The sequence below is a fragment of the Dicentrarchus labrax genome, unplaced genomic scaffold (genome assembly GCF_905237075.1).
Source record: "Dicentrarchus labrax unplaced genomic scaffold, dlabrax2021, whole genome shotgun sequence".
NCBI classification, from domain to species: Eukaryota; Metazoa; Chordata; class Actinopteri; family Moronidae; genus Dicentrarchus; species Dicentrarchus labrax.
In genome coordinates, this window is record NW_026136701.1 from 13,212,091 (window position 1) to 13,236,813 (window position 24,723).

At 40.3% G+C, this 24,723-nt stretch overlaps 1 protein-coding gene across 1 annotated transcript; it reads right to left on the reverse strand.

Annotated features, from left to right (window-relative positions):
* Positions 1–125: 125 nt before the first annotated feature.
* LOC127366190 (collagen alpha-1(I) chain-like) lies at positions 126–24,684 on the reverse strand. The gene is made up of 47 exons (XM_051405032.1): positions 24,579–24,684; positions 24,217–24,316; positions 22,708–22,750; positions 17,000–17,071; positions 16,435–16,569; positions 16,215–16,259; positions 15,526–15,642; positions 15,011–15,076; positions 14,816–14,851; positions 14,584–14,646; positions 14,390–14,425; positions 14,232–14,273; positions 14,005–14,088; positions 13,801–13,845; positions 13,634–13,705; positions 13,502–13,546; positions 13,367–13,420; positions 12,880–12,943; positions 11,934–12,038; positions 11,506–11,667; positions 10,568–10,657; positions 10,277–10,428; positions 10,082–10,154; positions 9,763–9,869; positions 9,436–9,619; positions 9,265–9,336; positions 8,824–8,931; positions 8,421–8,639; positions 8,107–8,271; positions 7,757–7,924; positions 7,224–7,367; positions 6,573–6,683; positions 5,385–5,563; positions 4,908–4,971; positions 4,593–4,667; positions 4,324–4,431; positions 3,845–3,952; positions 3,430–3,501; positions 3,090–3,218; positions 2,800–2,907; positions 2,497–2,652; positions 2,307–2,414; positions 1,893–2,030; positions 1,667–1,783; positions 1,163–1,351; positions 774–1,057; positions 126–685 (listed from the first exon to the last, which is right to left on the reverse strand). The coding sequence occupies exons 2-47, from the start codon at positions 24,273–24,275 to the stop codon at positions 425–427; spliced, it is 5,034 nt and encodes a 1,677-aa protein (XP_051260992.1). The 5' UTR covers positions 24,276–24,316; positions 24,579–24,684; the 3' UTR covers positions 126–424.
* Between the last annotated feature and the right edge of the window lie 39 nt (positions 24,685–24,723).

Genomic DNA, 24,723 nt, shown 5'->3' on the forward strand with positions numbered 1-24,723 from the left:
TTTTTGCATATAGACTGTTGTTTTTCCAAGGGAGATCTTGAACTCTGAATGACGCGTGGTGTTCAAACTTTTTAAAACATTTTAATTGAGGAGCACAGCTAAGATGAAGGAGAGGCTCTCCTGAATATTTTCCCCAAATGATGATTTATTTAGGATTTCAACACAAGTCTGATAAGGTGGATTATTACAAAATCTTAGTGTACAGCAGCTTTATAATCAATTATCAAACATTTTCATTTTTAGAAATAGCACCTCATTGAAAATAATGACTGACAGCAACATAAAAAACTATAAATAAGTGTATAGATTGCAATGCTACTAATTTTTGTCACCAAAATTAGTTTATCTATCTTTAAACCTGAGTGGTAAACAAAATTAGCTACAAATGGGTAAAAAGTTACAACTAAAAGTGGCAAGAGGTCCTTTATTGTTTTCTGAGGCAGACATGGCACTGGCTGGCCTTGCGTCGCTGTTGGTCAGCTGCCTTGATAGTGCCAGAGTTCGGGGTGATAAACTGCTCTCTCTGACCAACGCTAGTCAGCCAAAAACTGTAGAGGTTGGCAAAGTAGTGACAAGAACCACGCGCACCCTGGCACTCGATGAAGGGGTGAGTCCGGAAATCCTTAAGGCAGCTACCAGAGGAACTCAGAGACTGGCCACCGCCCTCATCACCTGCCCCTGTGTGCTGAAGAGAAAGGGGCAGCCAGTACACAGTCGGTAAGTTGATAGCATTTTTCTTTCATACGCAAAATCAAGTTTTTTATCGCACTCACCAGGAGGAAGGAGTACCCAGTCCACAGACTCCTCCAGCCAGGTGGGCATGCAGGGACAGTGTGATCCTGGCTGTGAATAGCAACAGCAGGTGAAACTGTCTCGCACACCACACAGCGGCTGATGTGGGAGCTGATCTCCTGGCCGAAGAGTGGCATCATGGGTATGGGAGCGGTGGTGGAGAGCCAATAGGATTTGTCGTTGCGACTAGAGTAGTGACAGGCAGCTTTGTTGCAGTAGGAGAAAGGCATGGAGGAGAAAACAGGGAGGCAGGAGCCAGCCTGGCCTACGGAGAGAAGAGGTAAAAGAAGATACACAGGAAGCTTATTTGTTAACCCCATGAACAAATTAATTAAACTAAACAGAAGTACAACTTTATGCTGACCCTTACCCAGATCTTGAGTGTGAGCCTTCTCTTGTCCTTCCAAGTAGACCAGACTGTAGCCCACCCAGAGCTGACTGTTGCCTTCAGGGCACTGGGGCACCTGAACTGACTGGCTGTGGATAACCAGAAGGAAGCCTGACCTCAATGCCCCCATATGCCCTGGCTCACCTGGATCACCGACTGGACCTGGGATACCTAGAGGATGGAACGGTTGAACAAGTAGCAAGTGGGTGACATGGAGGGAGGATAAGAGCAACGAAGAGATGACAGAAAGATGAAATTACCTATTTATTGGCTGTCAATTATTTTCACTGTGAATGACCAAAATCGTATCCAGATGTTTATAGATAAACTCAGTGTCTCTATAAGGAGACTACAGGATGTCTGCCAGTTATCAGTCCTGTGGAGTTTCTATATAACATATGTCTTTTATTTTGACCATACGGCCACAATCTCAGTCCTAATTTAAACAATACAAATACTGGGATTGTTACATTTCTATTTACTAACCTTGAGGTCCGGTAAATCCTTGCTGACCAACATCTCCTGGGTCTCCAACAGGGCCATCAAGACCAGGAGGACCTGGTTGGCCAGGGAAGCCAACAGACCCTACAGGACCCTTGTCTCCTGGAACACACAGAACAGACACATACAGACAACAGATTTATTTTTCAGGAACAGAAAAGTGTACACATACACATATACATACACAGAAATTGTATTAAGACTTTCTTGCCTTTACGTCCTGGAGTCCCAGGAGGACCCACATCACCAGGGAATCCCGGAGATCCTGGGTGACCATGTGGTCCTGGGAGTCCACGGGGAGTCGATCCTGGGCGTCCAGTGATTAAATCCCCAAAAGCACCTTTGGGACCTAGAAAAAAACATAAAACATTGATGGATGTACTGTAGTAATATATACCACAATATTTAATCAGTGTTGAATAAATGAGAATACATTTTAAACTAATGAAAGTGAAACCAAAAATTTAAAGAAAATTAATATTATTTATTATTTATACTCATTTAAAATGTATACACACACCAGAAACCTTCCTCCCTCTCCCGTGTCACTTTTAAAGTAAAAGTAAAGTTAAAACAATATGTGTTTTTTATAATCAGCATATCTCTTAGCTACAGTGCCACTCACCTGGGTGTCCGGCTGGGCCAGTTACTCCCTTGCGGCCTCTAGCCCCAGGAGCACCTTTCTGACCTCTCGGTCCTAGAGGACCCCTGGGACCAGAAGGACCTCTTTCACCTATGTAGCAACATTTTGAGTTAATTCAAGTGTTTGACAACACTGTAAATATTAATGTTAGCAGTCTTGCACTGTAATGTACCTTTTGGTCCTGGAAAGCCTGGGTAGCCCGGAAATCCAGGAGGTCCTCTGAGGCCCTTATCTCCCTTATGACCTGGTAACCCAGGGAGGCCAATTGGGCCTGGGTCTCCTTTGTAGAAGAGGCTACTGCCTGGAGGGCCTGGTGCCCCAGGATGACCTAAAATCCCAGTTGTGGACCGAAAAAAAAACATGTATATCCACAGTTAAACATGAATGTGTGCACAAAAAATGTACCGTCCTAAATGTGACCATGCAAACACTGAGATGAACATAGACAAACATGTATATATATAAATAGTAACACCTGGGGGTCCTGGAGGTCCTTCATATCCTTCCTCTCCCCAGGGTCCTGGCAAAGGCATGTGGCATTCTTTGCCAGGGTAACCAGGTTCACCTGGGAAGCCTAGAAGACCTGAGGAAAGAAACACGGAAAAGCTTAATACCTTATCTTGAATAATACTATATAGAGGAATGGAACAGTATCCATACTCAGCGGTGCAACAGAGTGCTAAATGGTAATAAAAGCACATTATGATCTGAGTGACCATAACAGATAACATGTTGAATGGTAAGAAATCATAACAGACGTAATACCTCTGTCGCCAGGTGGGCCCCTTTGGCCTTTACGGCCAGGAAAAGTGCCTCCTGGAGGACCAGGGTGGCCCCTGAGACCTTTGACTCCAGGAAATCCATGTGGTCCTGGAGAGCCCGGGATACCTATGCCTTGAAATGATAAACCAATACATTTGACAAGTGACATATACTGACAAATATACTGAAATTACACTAATTAATTTACTTTGACAATTTGTCAATACAAAGTTCACAATTGCATTAATATATATACAAGATACTATATAAACAAAAAATCTATACTAACAGATACACCATAAAAGTCAAGTAAAGAAATGATGATAAACTTTTTCCCTCTTACCATGTGCTCCTTTCATTCCATTTGGACCTCTAAGCCCATCAAGTCCATGCAGACCTGGTGGTCCAGGGGGGCCTAACATAGAATCACAATACAGCATAAGAATACTCCTGTTGGGTGTCTTCAACACTCAAAAGCATTTTCCCTTTAGCATATCACCTGGATTTGTTTTTTTCCTTGCCCACATGTCTTCTGACATTTTACTTACAACAACAGAAGATAAGCACATCCCTCATTATGAATTTGTCCACATGCAAACGGCTGCATTTCTGACTTTTTATTGGCAGCAACATTTTAGAACCCCTTTGACACTGAATTTAAGCAAAGATACAAGCCAATACAAATAACATAGTAGACACTTCCAATGTGTGTACCCTGCCTATCCAGTGACAGGAGGAATCTGTTGTTATCTTAGTACCTGGAGGCCCATTTGGTCCAGGTGGGCCTGGTGGTCCCAGGCCCCCATGATCACCTGGAACACCTGGAACACCTGGACTACCATATTCACCACGAGGCCCAGGGAATCCTGTACAGACACAGACATAAAAAAGCTGAAACAAACATTCATAAAATTCTAAATTTTATTTTAATTTGAAGAAAGTGGAAAACTGGAACTAGTTTATTGCTATTGAATGACACTTGAAATACCTTTATGTACGTTTATATTAAAGTGTAAGTCAACAAATTAACCTGGTTACTGACACGTCATTAGATTTTTTTTTCTGGGATGATATACAACTGCGAGGGTTCTTATTCTTCAACTGAATGTGACCATAAGCTAGCATTCAAAAAGCAACTTCAAAGCCAAACATCAGCAGTGTTCCTTCGTATATCCATTTAAAATGATTGCTGCAGTATATTTGTTCTCTAATGCAAATCTTCGAATCTGGAAATCACCTGGTTCTCCTGATCTTCCTGGTTCCCCGGGAATGCCTGGTCGTCCAGGCGGTCCTGACCTTCCCTGGGGTCCTGGGTCTCCTGGATCTCCTGCACACCCTCTGGGTGCTCAAGGGAATTATTTTGTGGATATAAATTTATTTCCAGTTACTACTCACGGTATACAGATTAGATGATATATATAGATACAATTTCTTATAGTCACTCTTCATCATTTGAAGCAATTTCTAAGTAGGTCCTCTGTTCTGTGAGGAATTTTCTTAACTCACCATTCAGTCCATCCTGCCCTGGCAATCCTTTGGGTCCAGGTGGACCAGGTTGTCCATACGACTCTCCTGGCTCACCTGGAACAGATTTGGACAGGTTTAATCAGGTTCAACCACATTACAAAGAATTTCACTAAATCCTGAAATTTGCATGTATTATAACAATTTATCATATTGTGTTTGATAAGCCAAACACAATTTGTAAATGATTCAATCTGTTGTGGATCCACATTCCGGTTTATGAACTTTTTTGTCCATGACATGAAATGCTACTTCAGAATCAGCTAAAACACAAGACCTCTATCTCTTTTGACTCACCCTTAGTCCCTGGAAATCCCGGTAAACCTGGGATACCCAAATTACCTCCAGGCCCTGGATCTCCCTTTAACAAACATCAACAAACTCAAATTATTTAACATCAACTGTATCATATATGTTTTGGGTTTGCCCCAAATTAACATATTTTTGGCGATCTATATTCAAATTATTTTCTGATGTTCTACAAATATCCATAGAACCTCTTGCTATAGTAGCATTATTTGGCAATAAGCAGAATATAGGCAATCTAGGACTAGCCCTAAACTTATTCCAAGTCATAGTGCTACAAGTAGTGGCATCCTGGCACAAAGTCATGTAATGCCTGTGCACAAGTTGTTGGAATCATCCAGTGACTCCAGTGACTACTATTTTTCAGTGTTCTTGGGTATTTACTGGGTAGATATTACAAAAACTGAGCACAGACAAAGGCAGCTGTCTCTAAAATTAAGTAGACATTAAATTAGATTAATTGTGTACCAGATCTCCACCATGTCCAGGATATCCCCTTGGACCAGGGAAACCTTTGATTCCAGGGTACCCAGGAGGTCCGGGCAATCCTCTCCTGCCTGGAGCACCAGTGGTGCCTTTAAACCCTGGTGGACCAGGCCATCCATTAGGCCCTGGATTACCTGGATCTCCACTTGGGCCCTTTGAGCCTGTGAACAACAAAACAAAATAGAAATGCTGTAGTCCTAAACTGGTTATGACAATCTTCTTTGTAATGAAGTAAATTACATTTTTTTTAAAGAATCTTGTTTCAAAGGTTATTTATACAATATTTAGTTCATTAATACTGCAGTTAACAACTATTTTGCTATGTAAATACATAGTTGAATGAAGGTGCCCAGAGCAGAGAATGACGTCACACTTCCTCTTCCTGTTTTGATCCCCAAGCATTATTTACATCTCAGGCCTGGCTGTGCGTGCATGTTAGTGTTATGTTCTCTGTGTGGACTTTGAACATAGGGACTGAAATGGCTGCTTTTCACATCTACCTCTGTGAAGTAAAGATTTATTTTGACCAGACCAGATTTGGTGATTGTTGGAAAGAGAAGTAAAAAGACTAACAAAGATGGTTTTGGTGAGTTTTATTTTTTTTCCCGTCCACTTTGAATCGGGTTACAATGTTATGATGATATGTGAGGTAAAAATGTTTGTCTATGGAGTCTGGTGGTAAGTGATAGTGATATTAACAGCTGTTTCTGGTTAAACAAAAGGTCTATCTCTTTAAGGATCATTTCAAATTGTTGTCAGACACTTTGAATAACGATCTGAGCCTGTCGAAAACAAGCACTTTTAGTGGACGCAATTCAACAGGGGCAAGGATTATGTTGCAGCCATCGAAGCCCATTTTGCAAATATTGCTGATTTGCTTTTTTGGTCTGAGATGCTGTGCTTCAGTGCACATTTTGTAAAAATAACTTTTTTTTTTTTTTTAAAGTAGTTGTTTTGGCTTTTTGTTGGCTTTATTGATAGAGAAAGCTGTAGATAGACAGGAAAGGTGGGTAGAGAGAAAGGGGATGCAGCAAAGGGCTGCAGGTCGAATTCGAACCCAGGCCGCTGCAGCAACTCCGCATATGGGTCGCCAGCTCTTCCGACTGAGCTAACCGGGCGCCCATAAATAACTTTTAAAAAGATGTATAAGTGAAGTGACAGCTCAATTGCCTGCAGGCCCATGTTGTCCAGGTTGCCCCTTCCTTCCTGGAAGTCCTTTTGGGCCTTTTGTTACATTCATGATCGTTGATGGTCCTGGTGGTCCTGGTGGACCGGGAAAACCTGGATGGACCACAGAGTTCAGATGAAATGTTTGCCAACCTGATTCATAAAGTGCAAGTGCAATTCAATAATCTGAACAGAAGATAAAATATGCTATCTTATCTTTCTGCTTTCCTCATTCTTCCTTACCTAGTGTTGTACCTGTGTAGCCACTACTGTAGCTGTATTCAGCCCATCTGTTCAAACTATTGTGGACAATTTTGTCAAGGCCAAGGGGACTGCAACTATCTTATTTATGCTATATTTATAGGTTTACCGTTCTGAATGGTGGCATCAATAACTGCCATGATTTAAGTATATATTCCTATTGACTGAATAGAATATTCAATGTATTACAACAAACACCTCAAAATAAACAATAATATGTAATATTCCTATATAAAATGTGCAGGATGTATTTTGCTATGCTAGCTTCACATCTGAATCTCAGTGTGGATAACAGGTACAGACATCTTTGATATTTTCAAATTTTGATACAGTGACTAAAAGACATAGGCCAAAGTTCACAGAAACATGGTATATATGTATACAGAGACATACCTTTATAGCCAGGCACTCCTGGGTCTCCTGTGTCACCTGGGTGACCATTAAAGCCTCTCTCTCCCTGTTTACCTCTGGGTCCCGGAGGTCCAGGAGGACCGGGTAAACCTCTGCCCCCAGCCCTGCCAGGATACCCCCTTTCACCTAGATTAATTGAAAGATGGTTTCATTTCAACCAGGACAGACTAGTTTAGGGGTATGGGACATAAAGCATTATGTATAAACAGTATGGATATAAACATAGAGTTTTGTGTGATAGAGTGTGATGCTGGTTGTGGTGGGAAATGTTGTGATCAGATGTTGGAAGGGTCTGGAGGCAGTGTGTACAGAAGTACAGGTACAACTGATGACTTAATGTGGACTGGCCACTAGCTCCAATATGTAATTGAGATAGAAGATGCAGTTTTAGGCTTAGCTGACTAGATGGTGTGAACAAGCACCTGTCAGATTCTACCTGGAAAATATTTTAAATTATCAGATAAAAACATAATGCTTTTCACAGAAGTTTTCATTGAGACAGGCTAGTTGTTCACCTTTCTGTCCTGGCCAGCCATCTATCCCAGGATCTCCTGAGGAGCCAGTGGTGCCTCTTGGTCCTCGTGGGCCTGGCACACCAGGAGGGCCAGGGAAACCTTTTGGACCCCTCTGTCCATGACCAGGTGGACCTATAGCTCCTTTAAAACCCTTCTGACCAGGGTAGCCTGTGCAATATTATAAAATTCAATGAGATAACTACTGTCTATTGATGGATGGTTAGATGGTGGCCTCACAACAAAATATTCATGAATGTACTCTGGAATTTATCATCAATTTATCAAAATTTTTAAGGGATATTCTGATGGACATCCAGAATAACAGCAAGACATCCATATGCTGTGTTCACCTGGTATTCCACTCTGTCCAGGGTTTCCTGGAGGTCCTGGAGGACCTGGAGTTCCACTTAGGTCACATAAAGTGCAGGGTGGGCCTGGGGGACCAGTGTCTCCAGCGTCACCATTTTCTCCTGGCTCTCCTTTATAACCTGGTGGTCCAGATTGGCCTTGTACGCCTGTAATTCAGAGGTACTGATGATCAACCAGTTCCAAAGTAAAGAATGTAAAGTGCACTGTAACTGTTCAGTGTGACACAGGCCACATTAACTAAAGCCCAAATTGTTAAGTGGTTTGTTTGTGTTAACCTATATAAATGAACACTTACCCGGAGAACCTGGGCTTCCAGGAATACCAGGAAGTCCATTTGGCCCCACAGCCCCAGGGCGGCCAGGTGGGCCAGTAGCACCGGGCCTGGCGGAGAAGACATCTCCTGGGGCACCCTTAATGCCTTGGGGTCCTGGTAATCCAGGAGGGCCTTGAGGGCCATCCAGAGTAATTCCAGTGGGACCAGGGTCACCTGAATCCCCATTCAAACCTGGAGGTCCTTTTACAAATAAGAGAGACCTATAAACAACACTCCTTATTGTATGATTAATTCATTATTAACTGACAATTTCCCTGCAGTGTGGATGCTTGATGATCCAAAAGCGTGAGGTTGGGTCCTCCAATAAAGACACATCTGGAAAGAATTGTGTATAATTTTTTACAACATTTTAGAAAATCATTACCTGGTGGTCCAATCCCTCCAGTTTCACTGTCATCTCCCTTCATGCCTTTAGGACCTGGGTGTCCCAGAACTCCTGGGAGACCGTCTTGTCCTGGCTCACCTGGAATCCCTACAAGGGGCCAAAGACAAATTTAAGTTAGCTTACAATATGGACTGACAGTGTCTCAAGTCTCATAAACAATATTTCTTTCATGACACTTGGCTTATTATGAACAACCAATTCTGCTAACTTCAGGGCCAATTTGATCAAACTCTTAAAATGGTGGAAGACAGCAGTGAGATGCAACTTATCTCCAAACTTCAGAAGAGACAGATCAATAATCATGGCACTTAGACTTGTAGCAATGTAGCAATCACCTTTGACAAATAAATGTAATATATATATTCCCTGGAAGCAGTGATGATATTTTTTAGTATCATATGTAACACCAGTAAGACTTACCTGGTGAACCTGGCTCACCCTTAGGACCAGGTAATCCAATCTCAATTTCATGACAGCATTGGTCAGTATCACCTGGTGAAACAAATACAACATGTTGTTTGAGCTTCGGGAGGGTGGGAAGGGGCGTATTAGCACCTACTGAGAATCCCTGAATTTAACCCAGTCTCTGACCTGGGGGGCCTGGTCGTCCAGGGAGTCCTGGGGGGCCAGGATATCCTTGATTTCCTTTAGGTCCAAGTACCCCCTTTGGGCCTGGATAACCAGGACCTGAGGGGCCTACAAGCCCTGGAAAACCTTTGGGTCCAGAAACACCAGGGTAACCTTTGGGACCAGGAAATCCTGCATATCCAGTACCCTGCAAATTGTATGTGATATGAAGAACCAAAACAAAAACAAAGTGGAACCTTTTTTACATGTACATTAACCAGGTTAAATTAAAAGATTCATACCATATATTCCATAAATTATATTTACAGTACTTAAAATGTACACACTCACCGGTGGTCCAGGGTCTCCTTCAGGGCCAGGAAGGCCATTGCTTCCTGGCCTACCTGTTGCTCCAGGAGGACCAGAAGGTCCATGGACTCCTTGGTCACCCTTGGCACCTTTCAACAACAAAAAGTAAATGTCGACGTTCATGTATAAAACAAAGATCTTTGTTTCCTTATTTGACAAAAAGCATAAAGTTACCAAGTTAAAAAATAATAAAATCTTCCCATTCTCTGTAGATTGTAGTTTAAAACACCTAAAGGAAAACACTATATCTTTGTATAACAATACTTTGTATAGTTCAGGTTGGGCTTCAATAGGTGCTCACCTTTAACACCTGCCACGAAATAGTCACCCTTTTGACCCTTCTGTCCTTTTAAACCAGGAATTCCTTGAAAGCCCTGCAAGAAAACACAAATCCAATACAAAACTATGTTTCTGTGGCTATGACAAAGAACAGAGTTTAAAACATGTTTCAATATGCATGCATCAAATGATACAGTTTGAGTCCTGCTGTCCTTACTTCTGGTCCTCTTTGACCCTCATCTCCTTCCAGTCCTGGGTCTCCCTTAAGTCCTTGAGTTCCAGGTAACCCTGGAGGTCCAGGATAACCAGGTGGACCAGGGGGTCCTATGCTTCCCCCACCAGACCTACATTCGCACTCCCCTGGACAACCTTTAGGAGACACAGGTGGCAAAAATACTAAACTCACCCACCCAAACACACTTTTTGCTATAGATATTTTTAGACTCTATTATAAGAACCAATCTCTGCTTTCGGAATCCACTAATGGATACAAACAGTCACAGATCACCTTTAATTCCTTTGAGCCCTTTGTTTCCAGTAGATCCATTGGGTCCTGGGTCGCCAGGGTCTCCTGGATAACCAGGCTCACAGTAGTAATCTGTAAAACAACCAGCCACACATATTGGCCATTATAAGTTAAAAACTTCTGCAAGTAGTTTTAACTTTTAATTTTAAAGGGGAACTTGGCAACTATGTCAACTTAATAAACCCGTTTAGAAATCATTTGCATGGTTAAATGGCCTGTTCCGGTGAAAATGGTGACTTTCCCCGCTCCCCCTAGCGTCCCCAGGCGGAAAACCAACCTTGCAACTTGGGACTACCGTCCCGTTAAGTTGGAAATAGGAAGTATCGTGAGAAGCAAGAACGGGCGAGAAACACAAACTGCTTTACGGCAATTCCACATAAACGCACACGCCCCCCCAATACTGGTTAGCCATGCCGGCTATAAGAACAAGCGACAATGAATGTATAACCCACCTCGGTAGACATTGCTCCACACGAAAAAAGTTGCCTGGCAACAAATGCACATCAGCAGCGGTAGAAAGGGGCAGGAGGGTGCCGCAAGTGAGTTTTTTTACGACAGTGTTTTGAAATATACGTCCCAGAGCTGTAGGGGGAGCTTGTTGACAAAACATGCAACAACAAAAGTGAATAACAGTGAAGAAATGGCTAAAGTTGCCAAGTTCCCCTTTAATTGAAGTTGAATTAGTGGACTTTAAGAAGAAACTGAGAACTCACCTCCACATCCTGATTTGATCACATCAAGTATTCCACATACACATGCAAAAACACATACACACACAAGCCAGAAGGTAAGTCCACATTCAAATGAACATGCACAAAAACACAAACTTATAGTTATTCAGATAATGGAATTAGATTTGTGAGATTAACTAACACATAGGAAACTATTTTGTGTTTAATATGAAGGAAGTGTTAGTATACCTGGAGGACCTGGGGGGCCTTTGGCACCTTTAGGTCCGAGATGCCCTTTAGTTCCCTTTGGTCCCGGAAACGGATTTATTTCAAAGTTATTATACCTTCCTGGCTCTCCCTTGAAGCCCTTAGGACCAAGAGGCCCTCTTGGACCCGGCAGACCCAGCTCCTCTAGGTGCGAGAGATGATATGAAACTTCAAATAAGGTTGGGTCAAGACAGACAGTTTAACTTTGAAAACACAAACCTTTGTTGTAAAACAAAGAGAGAACAAACTATATAGGGTCAAGACCTAGTAGTCCTACAAACCAGGAATTTAATCGAGAGTTTGATTCATAGTACAATATCATCTGCTATAACACCACATCTGTCATAAATGGTTGAAGGGAGAAAAAAGTGGACGTAAGTTGTTTAACCTGAGTCAAAGGCTGAACTGACCTGGTATTGTTAACCCTGGTGGGCCAGGAGGTCCAGGCATGCCCATGAACCCAGAGTCACCTGGAAATCCAAGGGTTCCAGGATACCCGCGATCACCTTTAGGCCCTGAATAATACGGAAGTAAAGCCATGAAAAAGTCAACAAGTTTAAATATTCTTATACAGATAAACACTGGAGAAGTGGCGTATGCTGCATGAGTGGTTTGAGGAGTTTCTATGGTTCATACCCTTTATAAATTATGTTTTTTTCAATTTGTTGCAACAGACATAATTAAAGATGACTACATCTTACAAACACATAAAAACATAGACATAAAAAAGCATAGATTCTGGACCCCACTGGAGTGTCACACTATTTCATTTGTATATCTAAAATCTCTACAGTAACAGTGATGAGAACACTGTTTTACCAATATACTGTAGTTACACTGGCCAAAACAATAAGACCAAGTTTGTGATTGTGATGACCCCTCCCCCCTCTGGTTGGTCTGGGGATTTTTCCCTTCTCTCTAGGAGACAGAGTGGCAGAGGGTGTGGCCATTAGATGGGCTACACCTGGTGTGTCCTGATTGCTGATCTTTATAAATGGCTGATTGGTCATTATTCTCTGTCTCTCTCCTTCCAGTCAGCAGGTTCCTGGTTTGTTGCAGTCTTTGGTTTTCTGATAGTCTTTGGTATTTGGAGATATGCATTACCTTTTTCCACACACTCTTCACCCAAGTCCACACACACACACTCACTACACTACTGATCTCACTGACGTACATATACATACTATGATTTGTGACTGTGAATATTGTTTAATTCTTTTTATTCAAAACATTTAAATTCTCTGTGCGGTCTCCCTCCTTTGTCATAATCCTAGAGCAGGTTCATGACAGTGATTCAAGAAATTATGTCAATATTATGTTTCAAAATAGAGAGTGCAGTCAGTGCTTTGGTCTCACCTCTGGCATCACTTCCATTGCGAAAGAGCAGTGGACCGGGGGGACCTGGATCTCCTGGGTAACCCTGTTGGATGGAAAGATGTTGGAGACTAGAACCACAAATAGAAAATGCCACTGATGCACATAATATTTCTAAAGATGAAGAAGGTGTGGTCACTGGTCCTGTCCAGTAAATGTGATAATCCCACTGAACAACCACCAGAAGGCAGCAGACACTTTTTTCCTATAATTGAAGTAAGAATCTTATTTTAAAGGGAACAAAGGTATCACTGAGATGCCACCAAGTATCTGTCCTGCTGGAGAATATAGATCCATGTCATCAATATCAAAGTGCATCCTCAAAGTTTAACTCCTAGCAGCACTCTAGGCTTTCAATATAATGGTCCATTTTTACAAATAACTAGCTTATGTTTGCACATAACCTGACATTAGCTTTCTAATTTTGTTGAAATTGTGATGCCGATTCCTTTGTGTTGTTCATGCTCACCTTTGGTCCAGTTCTTCCAATTAGACCTGGAAGTCCTTTCTCTCCTTGCAGACCCTGAAAACATATCAATGTAACCTAAAAAAATTGTCTAGGTATAGTAACATGAGGGAAGGCATTATTATATCACAGGTGTACCTTAGGTCCTGGAGATCCATCTCTACCAGGAAATCCTGGAGGACCCTAGAGATGGAAACAATGGTGTGAATATTGTTTTTGAATTAATGTATTTGTCTAACAACATGGTGCAATGTCATTTAAGTCACCTACCCGATGTCCAGGAAAACCAAGGATTCCCTGCTCTCCTTTTATTCCCTGATTATAGTAGTCTCCTCTACCACCCTGATAAGGAGGAAAATCCAAATCAAATACTTTTTACTTACTCTCAGACATACTGTATTCTATATTCTAATATACTGGATAAAAGTCATCCTTACTGGTATGCCATCTGGTCCACATGGTCCAGGAGGACCTATTTCTCCCTGAAAAGTAACAAAGAAAATATCTAAGGCGTGGAGAAGGCAGGGTTTGATTGAAAACGTCAAAGACATGAATCAAGTTGGATTTGTCTTCATACAGGTTTATGTAGTAGCTATAAATGAGCAGTCTTGTATAAATACAGATGAGAGCTTTGTCTTCACCTTGTAACCTTTAGGTGGAAGAAACTCTGGAGGATTTATTATGATTTCTTCTGGTCCTTGTGGGCCAGGTGTGCCTTGCTCACCCTGGAATATGGAATTAAAAGGGTGAAGACACTTGCTGGGGTTGTAAGTTGGATGTATGCACACACATCATATAAACTTTCACACAGAAACACACAATGTTAAACCTTATTGAACTGCTGCCAAAGGTAAAAATGGTTTCTTACATCATCACCTTTATCACCAGTCAGTGATCCTCCAGGGTCCCCCTATGCAAGAACCAAAAATTCAGTAAGGTTTCGTGTTTGTGTGGATGTATGGTTATGTATCAAAGGGTTTTCTTTTACAGCATGCACTGGCAAATATTGTGAAGCAGGTGACTCACTGGCAGTCCTCTCAAACCTTTAGGTCCTTCCACGCCCTGAATGGAATCACACACATATATTTTCACATATTTGTTCTTGTAATGGGGATTATTGCAGGTCTAATATATTGCAGCATACCATGCATATCCTCTAATATGGTCTTAATGACAACCTACATACAAAAATTCAATTAAAAAAGAGAAAACCTTTTCACCTCAGGTCCAGGAAAACCTGGAGGGCCAGTAGAGCCTTTAGGCCCAATGTCTCCCTGTCTTCCCTGAGTTTAAAACAAATGATGCTTGTTAAAGAGACTAAACATAAAGTTGAGTCAACTTAACTGCAAGCAGAGAGTGTAAGATCCAAGGCATTTGATCCTTGCTTTATTCATTAGCAGAATATTGCTGGGAAATACTGGTTTACTGTCAAAATAAGAAAAGAAAACATACGGGTCGACCACGTTCTCCATCTCTACCACGCTCCCCCTGTAACATAAAATGAAACAAAGACTGATGAGAAGATGTCAATATTTACAGACACTGTAAATGGCAAATTATAATGAAACTGATTAAACAATTGTTTTTCAACACTTGTGAAGCCCACTCCATCATTGATCTGAGCTTCTCCACACTAGTGGAACTTACAGGAAGTCCTGGAAGGGAAGTGTCATACCCAGGTTCTCCTTTAATTCCTTTAGGTCCAGGTATTCCCTGACGAGAAATATAAAAATATTTACATGACATGCATAGCTAATGGAATTAAAATAACAGGTGTAGTTATTTATATTTACACATACAGATCCAAGATCAGATCCAACGAAAAGTTAACATTGGACAAAATACTGAATCATGTTTATAGAGAATGACAGAGAACATTGCTATTATTTAAAAAAAAAAAAAAAAGAAGCTAACTGCTGGTAGGAAACAGGACAGAAACTCAGGCATCTGGTCTACATGTTCAACCACCGACCAAACTTCCACAACCTTACTTATCTTTGTGCTATTTGAATGCCACACCACGTCCTGCATTGTCACTGCACAAAAATTGTTCGCGGCAGAACCCCTACATTTCATAGAATGCCTACAGAAGGACATCTGAAGGTCTCACTCCTGACTGAATTATGACTGAGAGAAAATATCAGCACAGGAGTTATACTCACTGGCAGCCCAGGGAGACCATCCAAACCAGGAATACCAGGGACTCCTTGTCGACCTCCTTTCCCGTTACAGCCATCCACTCCTGGCAAACCGGGCTTGCCGCCTGCTCCAGGATGGCCCTGAACAATATAATACAGTTATGGTGATGAAATTTAATTGCAAAGTATAAGAAGTCACAATTGTGACCTCATTGACTCAAATTGAGTCAAATTATGCTTTACAGCATTCATAGCGTCAGGCCTATATTGCATAATATGCTAATATTTCATAATTATATAGTGGTGAAGATGAACAACTTCAGTTTTTATTAAACACAAGCTCTAGAGTAATGAAGAGGCAGCTGCAGTAGGTATAGAAGGAAACCAGGCCCACATCTACAGTACTCCATGATGTATCCACTAGAGGGCATACCAGACACATTCTTCAGTAGCAGTCTCCAATATTGTATCTTAAATGCATGCACTTGGCAGTTACATAGCTGGAATTATTACACAAAAAAGTTTGTAAAAAAAAGTTCATAAAAATAAGCAAAAAGTATGTCAACCCAATGTTGAGCTATACAGGGTTTGGGATGTTGGTGCAATCCCCTCAGAGAGTTACTCACCTCTAAGGGATTATTACTGTCAGTGTAAGATGTATAGGTTTTTCTTGAATTTGTAGATACAATTCACAACAACGGTAGTTTACTCACTGGTGAGCCATTATTACCAGGAAAACCAGGAACACCAGTCTTGCCCTGAAATGTACAAAGTATGTGCACCATTCATTCATTGCAGAGTTAGATTGCATCACTGGCAATATATCATTTTGAGGTTTAACAATGTATACATATTGTAATGATTAGCTATCTGCCTTGCTTTCTGTCTGTCTCTATCTTAGACACAACTATGCACATGAAGATGCACACTAACTTGGTCTCCTTTGGGGCCCGGTGGGCCATGTGATCCCTCTGCTCCCATCCGGCCTTTTTCTCCCGGTAGCCCTTCACGTCCCCATGATCCCATTTGTCCCAGGGGGCCTTGCTGGCCTGGCTTCCCTGGAGGTCCCTGCAAAGAGAAAAGTCAAAACATTAACTGAAACTGTGACACTTAGGATTAAGAACAGCTTTTTTTCTTCAGGAACATTAAGTTATTTACGACATTTAATTCACATTTTCAACTCTATCAGCAACCAAGGAATTATTTATTTGCACCTGGATAGTTGATTAACATAACAATAATGCTGCACTGTACTGGTTTTATTATAAAAAGCTATTAGGTGCAATATATGCCATTAGGTGCAGTATCTGTCAAATCATCGAATATAATATTTCTAAAAAACATATATATATAGTAATTTTGGAGAAAAATACAATAAATATAAATAGTTTCCACAGTTAAATCTCTTTCTAATGAAGAAAATATCAACCTTACTATTGAGAGAGTAATTAATGATAACTTTCCAATACATAACAACATGAGAAGAAAGAGTCCATACCCGTGCACCTTTGACAGTAAGACACTGACATACGGAGCAGTCTCTTCCTTGACATGGCTCCAGAATCTCCCCCTGGAACAACAAATAGAGACAAGCCATACGCAGAGGAGACTCGTCATTAATGCATTTGAAAGAGACATGTCCAAGCAGAGGAGATTATAGTAAGGGATCTTAAGGGCATCTGCGGGCACATGAGGTAAGGTTGGAATTTGGGCATGACTGCCATTCCTGAGAGTTTTACAACTTTGAGAATCAGCCTTGAGAATCAACATATTTACTTGTGGTGACTGGACAGTACTGATAAACAAATCAGTGTTCTCACATACACTTGGGCAAATAATAAGCACTCAGACCTTGATGAGAAAGAAAGCTCACAGTTCTAATTATGCATCTTGCTGAAAAACTATTCTTTTAAGTCCACACCTCCAGATGGCAATTATTCCTTGTGTGTGTGTGTGTGTGTGTGTGTGTGTGTGTGTGTGTGTGTGTGTGTGTGTGTGTGTGTCTGAAAGAGAGAGAGTGTGTGTGCCTATGTCTGCAGAGAGTTTTACAGTGCAGAGATGTCTGTGGCAAATATTTAGTCATGTGTTCTTGAAGCTTACTAAATATTTGGATGAGTTTGTGCTCGTGAAATTGAGTTCCATCCCACATCTGTTAGCCCACTTTCTCTTTCGGTCCAAACTTCGTGGTTATCTCTCACAGCAATCACAAAAACATACAACAGTTTGCTATGTCGTGGACAGGCCATTGAGATTCAGTGCATTAACTAAATTGGGAACACTTAGTGAAGTAAACGTAAAACTGGCAGGTCTCCATTGCCACATAACATGCTGTAGCAGCTAAACAAGAATTAGTGTTAAGCTAAGTTTAGCTTTAGCAGAGTAGAATTTGAAAGTTGGGGACTTTGGCAACCCCTATTTACTACTTATCAGTTTGGACTACTTTTCCTAAATGTAACACTGCTCTCTTGGCATTACTGCACCACCTGATGGGTGTGTGATAATAAGATAAATAATAAATATGTTTGAGTGTTACTTTTACATAACAAAACACCTAAATGAACCGTTAGGAACTGAGCTTTTTTTCTGAAAATGTGTGTTAGCCTTTAGCTAGCTCACATTAGGCTTATTAGGACTAGTGCGAGCCATTAGCATTTATACTAACGTTAGCTGCAGTTTACATTAGAGCAGGCAAACACACAATGTAGCTAATATGAAAAAAACATATATGAAAAAAAAAACACCTAACCCTAAAAAAATCGAACAAAAGGTTTCTTAGCTGTTTTTTGTAGTATTAGGTCTCCTTAATAACATACTAAAAGTTTACCAAAGTTTGACCACTTGAAAGGCCACCTTCATTATTTGACCTAGCCAAGTAATATTGGTGTGTAACCCCATGTTTTCTGGGTCTATGAATCCATTGCACTGACAAGATTACATACTTATGGAATACATGATTTTGTGAGATTACTGTAAGGTTTTATCTTTGTTTGGGGTGAACCAGAGATGTAAACGATTTAGCCTATGTCATGTAACTCCTACTCAGTACGTGTTTTTGGACACATACCCTTTTTTTTTGCTAAAACACAGACTTGACATTCAATGTAAAAGTTATTGCACCCAAAAGTAACTTAAATTGGAGTTGTATAACTTTTGATCATGAACAACTCTGAATTAGCCCGAACAGAGGCCTGTGTGTGAACCCTCTAAAATGATCACTCATTTCAATTTGAATAAGGTAATACATATGTAATGCACCCTCTATAGATGTTTTTGAGTATAAAGGTGGCATTATACTAAACCCAACAAAACTAAATTCACAATTTTTGGCAATTCAGAGGATGGTGGAAGAGAAAACTGACATTTGATATTGCTTGCCTCATTGAAATGTTGTTGGCAGCACAGTGTAGGGGAGAGTGGGGTAAGTTGAGCCAAAGGGTAAGTTGAGGCCACCCCTTGTTGCTAGGAAATGGTAAAAAACATTGATCACATGACCAAATATTTAGGAGGAAGGCATCATTTCATGGTGTCTGTGAATGTAAGAACCACATGGGTAAAGCGGTTAGATATTTATTTCCAAAAAATCTTTTTTCACTCTTGAAAGTGAATTTAGTCTATCATAAGTTTAATGAGAATTGTGTTTAGACCAAAATAGGTATGCTCAACTTACCCCACACACGGGGTAAGTTGAGCCACGAGACCACTTTTTTTGGACAAGCTATATTATCGAAACAGTTATGTTTACACTCATTCTATTTGTTTGAAGGGATGCACAACATCCTGAAATATATGCAGATATATTAGTTAGCGACAAAACTATGATTGCCTTGATGTAATGATCCTAAATATGAAAAATGGCTCATCTTACCCCACTCTCCCCTATACCATTCTGCTCAAATAAAACCCTTGCAGATGACTCCACCATCAAAGTTGCCCAAGACTGAACCATCGATCCTGCTTTGCTGTTCCAACGGTTCCTGATCTTATCTAAAACTCAACAGTTTTCACTGGAAGACGTAATGAGCCATGAGCTCTGCTCATTTCTTGCAGCCCTGTTCGAAGGCAAGGAAATCTTCCGTAAAGCCAACAAGCCCCAACTAGCGCAGGCAGTCACTGAGTTCTCAAGCAAGAACTCAAACAAAACTGTCTTGGCATGGAAAAAGGGTGACAGTTACGGTGCCATTGCACAGTCATATGCAGGCTTTACCATACACCATTATGGTAAAGCAACAGTCGTTTTTGATGGTTATACTTACTTACTCATTCTTCTCCTCTACTATGCTGGGACGAACAAAGTCCAAAGCTACTATAGTGTACAACATCAATGAGATGAAACAAGTCCTGGCTAGAGACTTGTGTTCCCAGTTGTTGTTTATTCACGCCTTCACAGGATGTGATACAACTTTACACAACGCATTTTTAGTGTTGGCAAACGGACAGCATTCCAGAAACTTGTGAATGGTGAATTAACCATCCAGTCATGTACAAATGTGTTTCTGCTCCCACATCAAGCAAGGAATGTCATAGAAGACCATGGGACCAAGGCAATGGCAGTGTTGTTTGGTGGAAAGAGAACTGATTCACTTGCCTCTTTGCGCTACAACCTTTTTAGCAAGAAAATCGTTACCGCCAAGTCATTTGTTACCTCAGAACGTCTGCCTCTGAGTCCTCAACCAAATACCACTGCAAAAGAGTTTACTTCCAGATCATGGTGTGGATTGGAAAGGAAGGTGACTTGAACACAGTGGATTGGAGATGGAAACTGGTGGACAACCAGTTCCTGACAGTTATGACCAGAAAGACTGCAGCCCCAGAAAGCCTCCTGCAGATGATCCACTGTAATTGCACAACTGCCTGCTGAACACAACGGTGCAGTTGCAAGGCATATGGACTACCATGCATGCCTGCTTGTGGACCATGTCAAGTTGGGAATTGTGAGAATCACTATAATCAACCTCTATGGGAGGAAGAGTGTGAAGACTAATGGTAAATCTAGTGAAGGTCACAGTGCAAAAAAGTATAAAAAATAAACCAGAATAAGAGGAAACAACTGAAGAAAATATAAAAAGATATGTATAAATAAGAAAAGTATTAAAAAAATATAAAAAACAAAAGGCAAAAAAACCAAAATGCATTTTAAAAAATATAAAAACATAAAACACAAAAAAATAAAAGGGGTAAGTGGTACTGAGCCTTCACGTGGTAGCCCTGTTTTGACTTATTTTACAGTACCACACAGTTCTAATGAATTTATTCTTTATTTGAATCAAAAGACTGATTATGAACCACAGAAACCACCAACATTAGGCAAAACAATATGAGACAGGAAAAATAAGCAACTACTTAAGGGAAATTGTACTTATTTTCCGCATAAATATGCTTGTAACCAATTGCTTTAATATATAATTGTACTTGTAATCACTTATCTATCATGCAAATATGCTAATTAGAATATTACATGGCCAAAACATGTATCAGGCACCACTATTCCTTGTCTAGGAGGAATACAAAGGAGTAATGGTCATTTTAAGGACCTGACGGCTGCCATTTTGTAAATGAGGCCTTTCTTGGAGTCAAACTTTGGTAAACTTTTAGTATGTTTTTAAGTACATCTGACACTACTGTAAACCATTGAGAAGTTAGAATTTGTTTGGGGTCAAGCCATATTTGCAGCTGACTATAAAGTTAATTCATTAATTCCTTGACTTTTGTTCTTGTGTTTTTAGTTTGGCAAAAAAAAAACCTGACCTAACCTGGAACAAGAAAAGTGTTCAACTGGCACAATAGCTTTATGCTATTTAAGTGAGTACACTCACTTGGTTGCTATGCATGTGTCTGCTCCAAAGCATTTAATATTTAATATATTTTAATGTGAATAGTTTATTAGAAAAATGAATTGTTAATGTCCTACCTTCCAGTCAGAAAGTGTGATCAAAAGTGGTCCGTTAATATTGTGTTAGCTGATTTATAATAAAAAACACACACATTTAAAAATAATTTTGACCCTGGTATATGTGCAGTTGCAGTTGTAATAGTGACTCTGTTTCTAGATTCTCTTAAACATAGGCCTACTGTATTTTTGGCATTCCTATATTGCCATTTCTTGTTCCTTAGCAGGTGACATATAAACCCATACATATATATGCAATAGACAAACTCAGCCGATATATCAGCATTAGCATATCGTGTTTGTGAACCATTAGACACCTAGCAGGTCTGTGCACTGTGCAGGAAAATGTTAGTACGAGGCAAGTACTACTTTAAATACTGCAAACCCATACGGAGAAACACATACAGTTTCCAGGTTGTGAGTGTGTTAACCCAGATGTGTACACAAACAGGAGGACACTGACATACCCAGAGACATGAAGTGTACTGAGAGTGTCAGGTACAGGACTATCTCGGCAACAGGCCTAAACTGACGAGCCTAAACTACATTCCCACAGCAGCAGTGTTTACAAAAAGTTGTTATTAAACTCAACATGATGAATTGATGAACACGACATTCCAATAAAAGTAAACACCTGTTTTTTGCCATGGGCCATAGTGTGTTGATTTAATTCTGGTGGGTTTTGAGGCTCTAATAAGTGATGTTTTATTGAACTGTTAGTGTTTTTCCACCCCATTTACATGATTGAGGGGGCATTAAGTTGAATTAACACATTAAAACAACAACAACAAAAAAAATATGATACCCTTCACAAAGCACTACTTGGGTTGCATTAGCTTGTACATACGGTAAATATGTAACTAGTAACTCAGAGTATATTGTAAGGTGGTGGTGATATTGTTGTACTATGTAAAAAATGTAATAAAATAATGGAGACATTTGTCTCTTCAATTCCAGTACAACATCCTCACAAAGTTTAATCAACAAAACTTCACATTTAAGGAAAATGAAAGTTTATTTCAGGGATATTTTACTGCTTAGCAGGTGGATATGTTTCACCCAGTGCACTTTAAAATCACGTTAAATCTATTGAGGTGCTAGTTGCCTAGATAATTTAAACATGTTAATATCTGCTTTATCTTGCAGGTTATGTCTGAGTTTGGGAGCAATGTATATGCATAATGGTTATTCTCAGCAATATGGTCATAAAGTGCAATAGTTCATAGTAGGTTTTTTGATTTAAAAAGGTGTCACAGTATTGATATTTTGGTTTGAATTCAAATGTGTATGTAATTAAGACTTAAAAAAGAAAGTCTTACTGCATTGAGCTGCTGCACCAAGATGACCAAGACCAGGATCCACCTGTGAATGTAACAGTAGTAATAAATTAACTGTAGTCTCATTTAGCCCAGCTACCTGATGCCTTCACACAACCATAAATGACTGTCACGTAAACTGCTTGACAATCAGAGTGTGTGTGGTGCTTGCTGGTTAACCCATAACTCTGGGATGCTCTCAACATATTACAAAGTGCACAGAATGCGATGCAATAATTTTATTAATGAAAATTAAGTCTTAAAAAAGAAATTTTGCTTATAATGCGTTGCTCTTGTGTACAGGAGAACTAAAACTCCACCCCTAGAGAAAGAAAACAACATGAAACTACCCAAAGTGTCACCACACTGCAGGTGATACCTGGCACTCACACAGACTGTGTCTCGTGTCATGGACGTCAGTTTTTTATACAGTCTACATATTGGAATGCAAGTATTGCTATGTGTTGAATATCTGCATAAACAGGCAAGAAGTGTGTTTGTCTTCAAGTAAATACATTTGGCATGTGAATACCATCAAACTTCATGAGACATACCTTATAAATGTTTATAACTGTTTGATTTATTTTCAGTGTGTCAGGGACATTATTCTTGTGAGAAAGGTAGTTTCAAAATAAGAATTTAAAAATCGCACTTTTAATATTGGAAAGATATGTTGATTTACGTTTTCTGATGTGGGGATGTATGAGTCTTCACATCTGACTCAACGCATTACATTGATGCACATTTTCAAACACTGTACAGCTCTTTTCACTTTAAAAACATATATTTGACATTTTTTGTATAGATGTTTCTATTTTCACTTTTGCAGTACTTTTTTTTTATTTTTCCTTATTTTTCTCGATTCCGGATAAGTACTTTATCGTATCGGCCTCGCGTCCAGACGGATACGGCGTTGTTGGGGTGTGAAAACGGTATTTTTTGGAAACGGGTCCCAGAGTGGGAAAATCCGAAACGCCGGATTGCCCGGAGTCGTCTGGACGGCGAAAACTGTTTTTTTCTGAAACGATGACGTATTAGCCCCGCCTCTCTAGCCTTTAACCTCAGCCGCCGCCGCTAGATGCGTCATAACAACAACAACAATGGCGGACTACTACTACTTGTTTGTAAACAGCGCATGCTCCATGGCTTCTCTTCCGGTTTTAGTGTATTGGTGTGGCGGCGTCACAGCGCCATATACAGGCCTGGCATATGTACTACAACGTTTTGGATCGTTGTCAGTGAATCCGTGTGGACGCAGATATTTCTGGAAATGACGCCGTGTTTACAGAGATTTTTTTCGAATTATTGGGTGAGGCTGCATATTCGTGAGGATAGGCAAGACATATTCGTTGCATGTAAAAAACCTACTTGTTGATAAACCTGATTCTTATTCTGATTCTGATATCATCATCAGATATGGATGCTGCAAAAGATGAAAAGAATTATGATATACATATCACATTGCTCCTATTGCTAATAATGAATTATTAATATTGTTTCAGTGGGACTTACCTGCGGGGGCACAAAGTAACAGCAGTAACCGAGGATCCCATCTCTCTATCCTCAGTCATCAGTCTACTTAACAGGTGAGTGCTGACATCAGTGCTGCCCCCTATGGTGGATAAAAGGAAACATGAATCACTGAAGACACCTGTGAGCCATGTGCCAGTTGATGTTATATGACAGTAAAGGATCACTTTCTTTGAGATCACATGTAATTGAGGCAGTTTTGATTAAAAAAACTAAAATATTCTACTGATAAAGAAGTTGTTGTTACTGTCCACTCACCCAGGTAATCTCTTTAGGCTTAACAGTTTACACCCCATGTAGTCTATAACAGTCCATCATGCACATGCACAAATTTCACAACTCACCCAAATTCAGGAGCTCAAATGAATCTTCATGAGCGCTTTAGTGCTTCCCAAGCAGGATAATCTCCGACAAGATTCAAGCTAATCTCTGTGCCTCTGTCACTGTTTGTAAGTATTAGAAATGAGATGAGGAGACGGAGGTTTGGGG